At 31.7% G+C, this 13,472-nt stretch overlaps 1 protein-coding gene across 3 annotated transcripts in view; it reads left to right on the top strand.

Moving 5' to 3' along the window:
- The window catches only part of LOC129989059 (protein dispatched homolog 1-like), a 57,982-nt gene extending 49,047 nt beyond the window's left edge, over positions 1–8,935 (top strand). For all 3 annotated transcript variants that reach the window (XM_056097376.1, XM_056097378.1, XM_056097377.1), the window contains exons 5-7: positions 859–1,644; positions 3,980–4,178; positions 5,484–8,935. In XM_056097376.1, the coding sequence (XP_055953351.1) occupies positions 859–1,644; positions 3,980–4,178; positions 5,484–7,500 (3,002 nt within the window). In that variant the 3' untranslated portion in view covers positions 7,501–8,935. The remainder of the gene's footprint in view (positions 1–858; positions 1,645–3,979; positions 4,179–5,483) is intronic.
- Positions 8,936–13,472: the final 4,537 nt, after the last annotated feature.

Below are 13,472 nucleotides of genomic sequence, written 5' to 3'. Positions count from 1 at the left end.
ATCATTTTATTTAAACATTAAATTTGTGCTGATATATATAGAGAGAATATATGTTCGTATTAAATTTATAAACTCTCTATTATCAGATCTATGTTAAAATAATGTGTTAGAAGTGTGTGTTTTCAATAATCACAAAAATAAATTAATGTAAATATAAAGTAACATAATAAAGAGTAAATTAATTGATAAAAAAGAATTTAGTTATGAATATCCTAGAATGCAAATAAACAATTTCAAACAGAATTGATACCAAGTTGAAATGCTTTTTCAATTGTTATTCTTTATCCCTTATAAAGTATAAATAAAATAATCATTATGATCATAGTGGCTTATTTAGTAATTGTAAAGTATTAAGTATTTTATGTTACACATTACTTTTATACATCACTGTATAAAGGATTTTAATTTCACAATTATGATTAGTAAATAATTATATTGCACAGTATTGTTTAGCATGTAATTATCAAAAATTAAGAAATATTGAATTAATGTAGCTTGATCTACAAAATCTGCATGAGCATTGATATTAACTATGAAATTAATTAAATATTTTATATGTTTAAAATTTTTATATAAATAATTCTTTAAAATTAACTATTTAATTTATTAAATTACAATTTTATTTGAAAAAAAGTCAAAAATGCATATTTTTCTCCTTTATCTAAAGTTATTATTCTTTTATTCATTTTCAAACTATAATCATTATTTTGTTTTGTGAAGATTTTGTACAAAAAAAAAGCCAATATTTGTTTTTTGTAAATCTTCTAGTGCTGTTATCAGAAACTTCTTCTATTTACTTACAAGAGTTATAATTGTTATGACTGTATAAAACATTTTATTTTTCCCCCTTTGTTTCAGTTCGAGAATATGCTCACGTTGTCATACAGTCCACATCTGGTAGCAATATGTTTACAGTTAAAGGCCTCAAAGCAATCTGTGACATTGATGAAAACAAACTTCGCAAGTCAGAATTTTTCCCTGACCTTTGTGAACAAACCAACTGGGGAGCATGCTGCAGAAGTTGGTCCATTTCTAATTATGTGGCACTTTTACGAAACCTTTCTTCATGTCATGACATCAAACAAGCTGATGTTGATGCAGTCACTCAACTTCTCGTATCATGTGCTCCATATTACCATGGCATGAAATTAAGCCATGATTGCGCCATGGATCCTGCCTTGTGCCGTGGTGTACCACGACCTTGCATTGAATATGATGCGGTTTACAATATTCTGCATTATCTGACTGATATTCACTTCCTTGACCCCAATTCACCTCTTGTTCCTAACCTGACATACACAACTGTGTTTCTACCTACTGCTCAAAGCACTGCAGCCTTGGAATACTACAAAGACTTGGACAGCATGCAATTGTACAATGAGGAAGTTGAAATCTCTGGAATGGAGATGGGCCTCAAATACAAGTTGTTTGTGGATTGCCTTCTGCATGATACAGTCTATGTTGCTATGGCTGGGGTGCTGATTTTTTTGTTTCTGTGGATGTATTCATCATCTTTCTTTGTCACTTTCATGACCATCTGTGGAGTTGTCTTCTCTGTGGGGACAGCATACTTCATGTACACAGTCATCTATCAGATTACATTTTTCCCATTCATCAATCTTCTCACTATCGTGATTATCATTGGTAAGTAATGCATTTTGTTATTGTTTTTTTTTGAGTTAGTGATGTTAAGTGACTTTATTTATAAATTAGCCTCTTACCATACAAATAAATCAGGAAAATAAAGAAAGTGATGAAGTTCTCTAAAAGAAGTACATATGTCCCAGAAAAATTATTGCAAACATATATCTTTCTTTTGAATGTACTATAAACTTTAAATCCCCTTGATATTTTTGACCATTCAGACATATATTTTCAGGTTATATGTAAAACTAACTGTGAGTTACTTATAGTATTCATATTATCTTAATTTTTTTTTAATAAACTTATTGAAGTATAGCAAGAGACTGACAATGCAAATGACCTTGCACTTTATCTAAAGCATTAATAAGCATAGTTGAACTAACCTGACCCATTTGAAGACATGCAGTTAAATTGAATGATCAGAATACTGTGACAGTATGGGCGGGAATTAATGCTGAGTCTTATCAGATAGGAGTTATACTGTGGCTGGTTGCCATCACTAGCCACATAGAAGAGGATGTAGAGAGGACATGTCTTCTCCTTTCATAGAAGACATGTCCTGTCATCAGCAGGAAATGATTTGAACCTACACATTCAATATGTATGCCTAGATGTTGAAGACCAACCATCATATTAGAATTCTCATTTTTGAGGTGTATTCTAGTGGGACAAAAGCAAAATTATTAATTTAATACATTTTATAAATTATGGAAGACATTTGAGATAGTTTTTAATTTAAGAGATCATTGTAAAATACAGTAGATCATACAAATTCACACTCTAATTCAGTCTTTTCTATATTGTATGAAGCTTAATGGATCCTTTTAAAACATTTTATTTATAAATATAGCTTAAGCATAGCATTGCACAAAATTTAATATTGTTGCAAAATTTTTCTATACAGCAGAATACCGTCGATCAATCGTAATGACGCAGCACATTTAATTGCTATAGTTCAGCAGCTTGCTTGCTGTCTGATCCTCTCAAATCTGTTTACTCGTCGACGACTCCGACCACCCTCATACAAACACAACTTTTTGACGATCCACACACTCCTCCGTCGCTTCAGAGTTCCCGTCTTTTATAGTTCCGGGAGGCGGGGCTGGAATCTTCGGACCAATCAGGGCGTACCTGGCTGTATCTCGGGTCTTAGTGGATGGATCGTGAAAGTTCTCAAACTTTCCGGTATTTTCCATTTAGTCGCCAAACTCGCCAAATGGTCGCCAAGCTCACAGGTCATTGACGCACAGGACAGATCTTACAAAGGGTCTTTCTTACGGTGATACTAGCCGTGATGGGAAGCAAATTACAAGTTTGTAACAATATTTTATAAAGTACAAGAATTTTTTTAATTCTTTTCACTTCTGTACAAATTAGGGTATTTTTTAAATTTTAAAATTTATTTTTTTTAAATGAAAGATAGTTAACTCTTTTACGAGATTTCGAAGTTTACAAAAATAGTGACAAAAGGAATGCCTAAACATTTTTTTTTTTTTCCTTTGTGATATATGCATGTTAAAATTGTAGCTCTTTACCACAAAAAAATTTTGCCACAGTCCCAGGGATATAAATTAAATAAGAAAATGAAGCATTGTTTAATGGTAGTAATAGGCCCTTTTAAAAATTTTGCTGTATAAGCAAAACAATTTGTGGCAGATTGTTGTGAGCGAGGATCGAACCTGCGACGTTAGGCTCCGTAGCCGCTTAACATAACCACTGGACAAAATTGACGACCCTGTCTGGAGGCTGTTAACTGGCTTATGAAGCTAGCACCACAAAACTTCCCCACCAGTGAGTCGGTGGAGAGACACGATTTTATCGCGCCAAGCGTTTTGGCAAGCGTGTGTGAGTTGTTGCTGTTGCGTCAAGTGAGCCTGACGACTTTTGCTGATAGATAGATGGCGCCACGACAGCGGCACAAAGGATGTAGATTGAATTCCCGCAGGATCGATCCTCGCTCATAACCATCTGCCACGTAGCAATTTTTTCGTCAGGGATGCCTGGTGGACTCTATAATGAACTTGCAGTCCCAGGGAACGATACAGCAAGGAAAGTAACTGCAATCAAGGCAGTTAAGGTGATCACTTTTGTCTAGTGGTCATGTTACGCGGCTACAAACGATAGCATCACTGGTTCGATCCTGCGGGAATTCAATCGCCACATATTCCCGTTACTCATATGTGAAATTTCATAACCTTTTCTACTTATCAAAATTTTTAAGGATTGCGACAATTTTTAAATGCATTGTGATATTTTCATGCATACTTCATATATTAGAAAATAAGCACTATCTCTTTTAATACAACACTTATGATGGGCTTTCTGATTTTGATAGGTATCGGTGCCGACGATGCTTGCATCTATTGCAAAATCTGGACCTGCGCTAAGGCAGAGAAGAACAATGGCACCCTTATCAAGTTGGTGCGCGACACCCTTCATCACGCCTGCCTCTCGATGTTCATCACCAGTGTCACCACAGCTGTCGCCTTCTTCGGCAGCATCATCAGCAATATCACCGCAGTTCGATGCTTCAGGTACATTTGATTTCCTGTAAAAAAATACTCGTAGCCTTAAAGTTTAAATTATTTTCATATATAAGATCTATTATATAGAACATGTTATTTCATAAAACGTAACCATCTACGAAACTAACTACTATTAAGGAGATCTTGCATGGTCATTTTAAGGCACGCCAGTCATTCAAAAGCATTCCTTTCCAATACTCGTGGTGAATACACCACACCTCACCGTGCACACCAAGCCTGTCCCTTTCCACCCACATTTACTAATTCTAAATGGTGGAAATTGGATCGGATTTGATATTAACATTTCATTTCCACAAAGTTCAGTTCTGACAGATTTTCGTTTTAGCTAACATCTAGCATACTTCCGCTTGTTATCAAGATCTTTTCCATCGTAGAGAATGTTTTCATTGGACATATGTGCCAAGAGATCTTCCAAGTGAGCAGAAAGCTAAGTGTACTTCGTTTATTGGCAAGATATTTTCTCTCAAGAAGAACATCGTTATTGGTTATATGTACCCAAAAATGTTATGAAATGTCTTTTCTCGTGATTACAAGTTTACAGCGATGATTTTGTACTCCAAAAAAAACTACTACTTTCACACTAAAAAGTCCGATTTCTATTGAAAAACTTACTAACTGTCGAACCATGCGCATACGAGCTGAAAATTTAACATTTCAATTTAAACTTTTCAATTAGAAACTTTTGGAGTTTAATTTAAACTTTTCAATTAGGGAAATTTAAGAATTAAATTAAAATTTTTAAAAGCATTTATTTTGTTATATGTTTTTATTTTTTTTATTTAAAATAAGCTTATTTATTCTTATAAAAAATAAAATTCAACTAATGTCTGAAATTTGTGATAATCTCTTAATTGAATGGAAATTTTTATTTATATTATACTGAAAATAAAGAAAATTAGGAAACTTATAAAAATGATGACTGAAATTTTAAATGTAAGACAAACGTTGGCTAAAATAAACTCCAAATGCATACCTCCAATAAATGCAGTATATCTTCTTTTTATTACTATTATTTCATCACTTCTTCATATTAAATGGAGGGAGGAGGGGGTTGTATCTCTCTAAAAATAATAAAACGTAAGATTATTTTAAAATCTGGAATTCCGTTAGAAAGTTGTTTTAATTTTAGACAAAATGTTTCATTTTTCTAGAAGTTTTTTTGCCAGTAATAATTGTTTTGATTTTCATTGCAATTAATCAATTAATCTTTGAAACAATTTACTAACTATGCTAAAATATCGTTGATTTAAAATTCATACATCATTTAAAATCTTTTTGAAATTCTATTTGTAGCATATTTGCTGGGACTGCTGTTCTTGCCAATTTCATCTTCACCGTTTCGTGGCTTCCGGCATCGGTCATAATGGCCGAGAAATGGTGCTCGTCCACTTGCCTCTGCATTCCTCCTGTAGGACTGTACTTGCCCCAGCTGCGACATTTCCAGTGGTGCTCAACCGTGTGCAATGCCCTCTGGAAATTGCATTACAGCTTCACCGAGTACTCTCGAGTTTTCTTTGAGAAAATCCTCCCCTGCATCATTGTGAGGTCCCGTTACTTCTGGTTGGTTTTTTTCACCGCCATTGCGGCGGGTGGGGCTGTGGCCGTTTTCTATTACCCCAAACTTCAGTTGCCCGATTCTAAAGAATTCCAGATATTCAACTCACATCATCCATTTGAACGGTATGATCTGTACTTAAAGAAGCAATTCTGGTTCGAGAAAGCCAAAGAGCAGGACCTGTATCACAAATTGCCGATACGGATCGTGTGGGGCGTGTTGCCCAAAGATAATGGCAATTACCTAGATCCTTATGACAGGGGCCGTACTGAGTTCGACACTGACTTCAACATTGCTCTTCCGGAATCCCAAGAATGGCTGTACAACTTTTGCATTCAACTCCGAAACCAGAGTTTTTATCAGCCTACTCACGGTCCGCTGATGTTTAACTGCTTCATCGAGACCTTTAAAGAGTGGATGGAAAGACGATGTGTTGATGGAATATCCGATATGGATCGGACGCCATGCTGTGAGAGCTCCAAGTTCCCCTTTACCGAAAAGGTATTCAACCACTGCATCAAAGAAGCCGTTGCTATTCTGCATCGCACCCCAGGTTATTTCGTGGTACCTTCAGCAGAAGGTGTGCGCTTTTCAAAAATTACAGGGAAAGTTCAAGTAATTGTCGTTCGATATGACAGCACTTACTCGTATTCGATGTCTTACGCGGATATGAACAAATTCAAAACTTCTGTCGATAGTTGGGTGTCAGGAATGATGTCTCATGCTCCGAAAGGGTTAAAAAATGGGTGGTTTATTAGTGATCTGGAATTTTTCGATCTGCAGGATAGTCTGTCTAAAGGTTCTTTAGTGGCGATTGGTGTTGCAATCGCGGTGTCTTTTGGGGCTCTTCTCTTCACCACATTGAACTTGCTGATCAGCATCTACGCTATTTTAACCATCTCTTGCATCATTGTCGTTACCGTTGGGTCTCTGGTCCTTCTAGGCTGGAAGCTCAACGTCTTAGAAAGCACCACGGTGTCTATCGCCATTGGTCTTGCTGTAGACTTGACCCTCCATTATGGTGTTGCTTATAGACTCTCTGCTCAAGAAGATAGGGAATCATCTGTCATTTTTGCTCTCAGTCACGTTGGAAGTCCTGTGGCTATGGCTGCCTTCACCACATTCATGGCTGGCGCTCTGATCTTTCCATCCATCGTTCTAGCATATTTACAGATTGGGACCTTCCTTGTCATCTTGATGTCCGTTAGTTGGTTGTACTCCACTTTTTTCTTCATGTCTCTTCTCAGCTGGATTGGCCCTGAGAACGGCCAACTGCAGCTGAATTATCCATCCTTCGATTGTTGTGAGACTCCCCCCGTTCCTGTTGAGAAGAACGCGTACGCATTGTCGGAATCAACGCTATCATCGAGTAGTGCGAGTTATCCGAACCAGCTTCCCACCAGCGAAAGCCACGAGCTGGAGCCTTTAACTGCCTTGAAGGACTCGAGGCATATCGAGGTTCCAAAGTTCAAAAAGAAATATGGCCATCGCTCCATAAGACCACGCTCGGGTAGTCTTTCATCTGCGACCACACCCAAACCAAGGGACTCAACAATGATTCCTTCTAAAATTAGTAGAACTCCAAGAAAAATCAGCCTTCCGACTGTGAATGTGACTTTTCATGGAGAGGAATCATTGGGAGCTACTAGTTCGTCCACCATTGTGTGCGCAGAGGAGGACAAAGAACCCGTCATCAAACCATTGTCTAAGGAAGACATTCCCGATGCGTGGATCAGAAAGGAGATTACTGTATGAGTTGAAGGGGAAATATCTTTAAGATCAAAATATTTATTTCTTTTTGTGCACAAAGTTTTTAATTTTTTTTATTAGACATTTAGAATGGTTTAATTTTGGAGAATAGTATGGTAAAATCTCACTGAAGCGACCACTCATCCGTTTCGCCAATAAATAATTGCTCAAACGAGTTAACAGTTCAATTCGAAATGGATGAATTTATAACCCTACATTCAAATTCCATTATTTTATTTCATTGTTGAAACCTAATTTTTCTAATATATAAAGGAACTAAATTTTTATTTGTTTAAAAAAAATCATTATTCCTAATTATTATTTTTTGTGTTGATTTTTTAAGGAAATTACTATTTGAAGATGGTCGTACAGAGATTTTTTACTAAAATTTTTTAATGTAGTCCTATTTCTTTACTAATGAACAATTTTTCCTTTTAGTACTTATTCTAATACAGGTATTTCTTCATCTACAGATTGTACATCTGTTGTAGATTCTACATGATTCTAAATTATAATCAGTCAAAAGTCTTAAATTTGAAACCAAGAAGGAAAATCTAGAAAATTTGTATGTGGATTCAATCAAATAAAAATACCTTAATTCAATATTTTTAATTTTTTTAAATATGTTTTTAATTTTGGGGGCTTTTTCCCATATATAACATTGTATATATAATTTGATATTTGCAATTATATAACCATAAATGAAGGAATACCTGTACTGTTTAGTTTTGCTGAAAATTTGTGTTCATTTTTATGTATTAAAATATATAAAGCAGCCCTAGTGTTGCTTATTAGCTTTTATTTTCTCTTTTATGTTGAATAGCTCAGCATAATGAAATGGTGTATTATTCTCATCTTGTATTAATGTCATGCCATCTTCATGTTTTAGCCAGAATGTTTTTTCTGATATATGTGTGTACAGATTTTGTATATTTCTCAGGTTTCAGGAGAAGGAATTTTTCTGAAACTTAGTGCTAAATTGTGATATTTAATAGTTCAGAAGTATAAATTTTGTCTTTGAAGAATTTAAATGATTATTTTTAAATATTTCTATATTGATTTTTGTATATGAAATCGATGCCTATAGGTTATTTGTATTTATGTAGGTATCTGTGTGCGCCAGCAGAATCAAGATTGTTCTACTTTTTTAATTAGTTCATCCATTATTTAAAATTACGCCAGTGCCAATGAGAGTTCTAACCAACAATTATTATAGAACGTGGTTGATTCGAACTTTTTAATTCTGATTCATTGATAATTCGAATTGTTCTCTGATCCATCGAATTTCCTAGTAATATAATAATAAAATATCACTTTAATTAACCAAAATAAATTCGAATTTTTTAGTCAAAAATAAAATTATAGCACACTGCTTTTATTTCTGAATTATTTCCATTAATTAAATAAGTTTTCACATATTCTCAGATTTAGTGTACAAATCTCTACAGTTTTACTGAACTAGTGCTTTATGTTTATCACTTTATTTATTACTGCTTATTTATTATTCATTAAAACAATTAAATATTTAAAATGGACCTTTATTCCCATTTTTAAATTAAAAATCGTTAATTTTCTTTACCTTACTCATTTCTAAATCCTGTTTTTCTTAATTCGAATTTCTGGATATTTTGAAAGTGTATTTAAACTCCTTTTGTTTCGTTTTAGCTAAGTTCCATTCAATTATATCTGAAATTTCTGGTGTCTTAGTTCTTTGTCTGTTAAATGCATGACCAACTTTTTAAATTCTTTAAATAATATGATGGAATAAACAACAATAATATTTCAGATTTTTAATTCTAAAATAAATATTCAAAATTCTAAAAGGATGTATTAACTTAAACCAAAATTTTTGTTGGTTATTCCATATAGGAATTCTACCTCCATTGTTTTATTATTTTTAAAGATAAAATATAGTTTGCTGAATAATTCTAAAAATAAGAAAATAATATATTATCTTTATTTTCTATTATTATAAGACAGTGCACATTGAGAAGGGTAATAATGATATGGTTCATTTTGGTGTCAACAGTATTATTATACCATTTCTTGCTACTCAGCAATAAAAATAAGCTTTGAACAGAGTATTATTTTTTAAATGTTCTAGCATATCAGGTTATGCTAAGAAAATTTTGTTAAAAGAATTAACAACTTGATACAGAATGTTATAATATAATTGTTGTACTCTCTTGTCCTATTTGTGAGAAAAAGATTTATTGTTGTAGAATTAATATATGTATCTAACAAATATAAGTTGAAATCAATGGTACAGCATGACCAAAATGGTCTTTTATGTTTGCCATGAAATGTGATTATATCTTTTACAATATGTGTGTTACCGTGTTTCAGTCAGTAGCAAGTAGCGGATCTCAATAAGTGGATCTCATCTTCTTAATTTTGACTTCATAGCTCAACAGTATTTGATATCGATTTACTTTCATCTGCATATGGTTAGAGACTAAGATTATTACTATAAAGGAAATCGAAGGAAACTAAATCCAAAAATTTTAAGTTTTCATAATTTATATCAAATTCAATTCTTGGGCTTAAAATTTTTTGCTCATATTTTTTTCTGAATTAGATTATTTATGTTCCTTACTAGAAAGGATGTTAAATGTTCATTTTTTCAGTTGCATTTACCAAAGAAACTTTTTATGTTTGAATTTTTAACTTGATCACTCATCTTTTACTCTCTGGGCCACAAGTATGACACCCTTCAATTTACAATAAATTATAACAGCATCACAATTTTATTGTGCATGACACAAGAAAAATCATGTGATGTGGTGGGTGTCTCCTCTGCACAATATTATTGCTGCATTAAAATGAATTTTTCATAATGTTAGATGTATTCTTTTTATTTACTTACATGTTCTCTAATATCATAACAAAAAGTAAAATGTATATTTTTTGAACAGACATAGGGTTAAAAATGCATTTCAACATAATGTTGAATTTTTCTTTTATATTTTAATCAGTTCTTTAGAAATGAATACAAAGTGCAATATACTTTTGTTTTCTTTTGAAATTTTCTTTTAAGTTATAGTTTAATTTTTTTAGAACTTTGGAAATTTGTATCGCTGTGCTTGATATTATTGTCTATCTCTTTTACTCAGATATATTTTATATTTTTAAAAAAATATTTATAATTTGACCCTTTGGTACTGTACATAAAAGATTTCATACAAATGGTTCTGAAAACAAATTGTTTTTTCATCGGAAAGTTCTTTTTTTCAAATTGAGTGCTATACTATTATACTTTGATACATTATTTTAATGTGAAATATCTTGAACCAAGATGGTGTTCTTTTCTGCAAGTAAATAATAATGCATAAAAAGTAGTACCCAATAGTTTATTTGCAGATTTTAAATAATTTAAATCCATGCCTAATATTTTACATCCTCTTTAGCCTTAAAAAAAAAGCCTGTTTTAAACCATTGGGGTAAAGAAGAAAGGGGTAAGTTAAGCCGATAAGTTAAGATATCATTTTAAGTTTGTTTTTTATTCCTGTGAATATTCATTACACTTTATTAATAAAATGACCCAGAAGTGTGCTGGCTTAAAGAAGAAATGTGAAATCAGCAAACAGCACTTAGGATGTTATTTTAACTAAAATATATCATATAGAGTTTATTTATTTTCAGCATAATAGATATCATTATTAATGAATAATGATAACAAATTCAAATTTATTTATGTGTATTTATCAGTCATTGCTGTTAATTTTCTATATATCCACTTCTTCAATTGAGCATCGTGCAGATGGATCATATTACTGTTAAATTTAAAGTAATACCAATATGCATGAATATTTTGCAGTAATTTAAAATTTTCTTTCAAGACTTCAAATAATAGTCGATTAAGTCAGAAGACCATAGAAGCCATGCATTTTTGTTTTGAAACGTTATATTTTTACTTTTAAAATTTTATTGTTCTTTAATGTTTATCTCTATTTTTTTTTTTTTTTCAAATAAAGCAAATAGTTTTATTTAATGGTCTTCATATGTAGTGAAAAAAAATTAAATTCTTTTAGGGACATTCTACATTTTTATTTACTGGCACACTTTTAAGTGTAATAATTTATTTCTCGTGCTTTAATAATTTGAAATTCAAATATTTATTGTCAGCTTATAAAATAATGTAGAGCTTTAACTGGATTGCTGAGATTGTTCATAATAAAATGTTATTTGTTGTACATGACTGTTGAGATCGAGTTTAAAAATACTGTTCCATATATTTCGTGTTTAAATGTAGTATTTGCTTCAGAAGTATATTTTCTTAAAAACACAATTTCTAATTAATAATATTAGAATGTACAAAGAAGTGCAATGAAAGAGATATCTCATATTATTTCTATATTATCAAGATTTAATACAATGTGGACATTCTGTATAGTTGTTATCATATTATTAATTTTTTCTCCCAATTCCTGTTTAACAGAAATAGATATTTAACAAACAGGTTGTGAGATTAAAGCATGTCGATATTTACACATCTTAATGCACTTGAATGCATTAAAGAACTTTTCTTAATTTAATTGATTGCAGCAAATATTCGTTAAGATATTTAATTATATTGATTGTACTTCCTTAAAACATAAGTGAAATTTACCTTTAATCCTTAAAATGTGTATTAAGCATTTTTTTACATTGTATTTCTCCACTGCAAAGGGGAAATTCAGTGATTATTATGATTTAAAATATTTCAAATATTTTAAATCGTATTTTTAAAAAGTAAATCCTTTATTGCACTAAAGGAATTCATAAAGTGAAATCACTGTAATATCTGAATATATAATATAAATCTCTACGTGTTGCTGTTGCCATTTTCTACATCCTGATAAACAGGACTTATTAAGCATTTTCCATGTGTAACTAACTCCACAATCGTCTGATAAATTTTGTAAAAAGTTTAAAAGATTATCAAAAAATGCAACATTATTAAAGAGAATTCAATTAAAAGAACATAATCGAATCTTTTTAAGTAATGTAATTTTCTGAAGCATTTTTACTTGCAAATTATTTTAAAATATTTCTAAGAAAATACTGTGAAAAAGATCATCAGGAAAGACCTGCTTCCTATTCTGTATGTGGTATAAAAATAATTCTTAAAAACACTTTTCTAGTATGCTAAAAAGTGGATTTTTTTTTTTTATTTTGATTATTTTCAATTTATTAGTTTTCTAATTGAGAATTGATTATTATAAATATTTTGGAATTTGGATACTCGTAAACGAGTTTAATTAAATTGACTGATAATAGAGTTCTGAAAATATTAAAATGATGTATTGTCATCCAGAACTTGCAACTTAACAAAATTACTAAACTCTAGCGCATTAGGAAATAAGTAAAAAATCGATTACAAAATTCCAAACAAAAGTTAGATTTTGAAATCCGTTTTAATTTAATTTAAAGGTCACTAATAGCAATGTGGGCCTAAAGATGTGTGCTAAATGTACTTTATTACCAGCATATGCCTGGAGACCTCATAAGCAGGTACGTACCGTCATTAGCGAAGAGACCGTTAACCAGCTACTGCATTTTTATTTTATTCCAAAGAAAAAGGAATCGGAAATTTGTTTACGCAATAACTCCACATCCATGTACTTAAGTGCCCCCCCCCTGTGGCTGATGTTCTTTGGCAATTAAACGAGATATTATTATCCAGTTTACGATAATAGACCCATACTTAACGAATCATTGCTTTAGAAAAAATATCTTCCAATTGTTAATGCCAACATAACTTCATGTAAAAAACAGCAAAAAAAAAAAAAAAAAATTTGCCGCAAATTCAACTAAGATTGTAACAAATGTTACTGCTCATTCTACCGCCACAGAAATAAGCCAATAAAATCAGTAAGCGTTATTTAATAAAATTAACATCAAAAGAACAGGTTGTCAATTTATATAATGTTGAAATTATGATGGAAGCGTTTTGACTAGCCCTCATAACTTGAGAAATAAGTTATAAAAAAAAATTA

This window comes from Argiope bruennichi, chromosome 10 (assembly GCF_947563725.1).
Source record: "Argiope bruennichi chromosome 10, qqArgBrue1.1, whole genome shotgun sequence".
NCBI classification, from domain to species: Eukaryota; Metazoa; Arthropoda; class Arachnida; order Araneae; family Araneidae; genus Argiope; species Argiope bruennichi.
The sequence above is the reverse complement of the archived record's forward strand: the minus strand, read 5'-3'. Positions and strand labels throughout refer to the sequence as shown.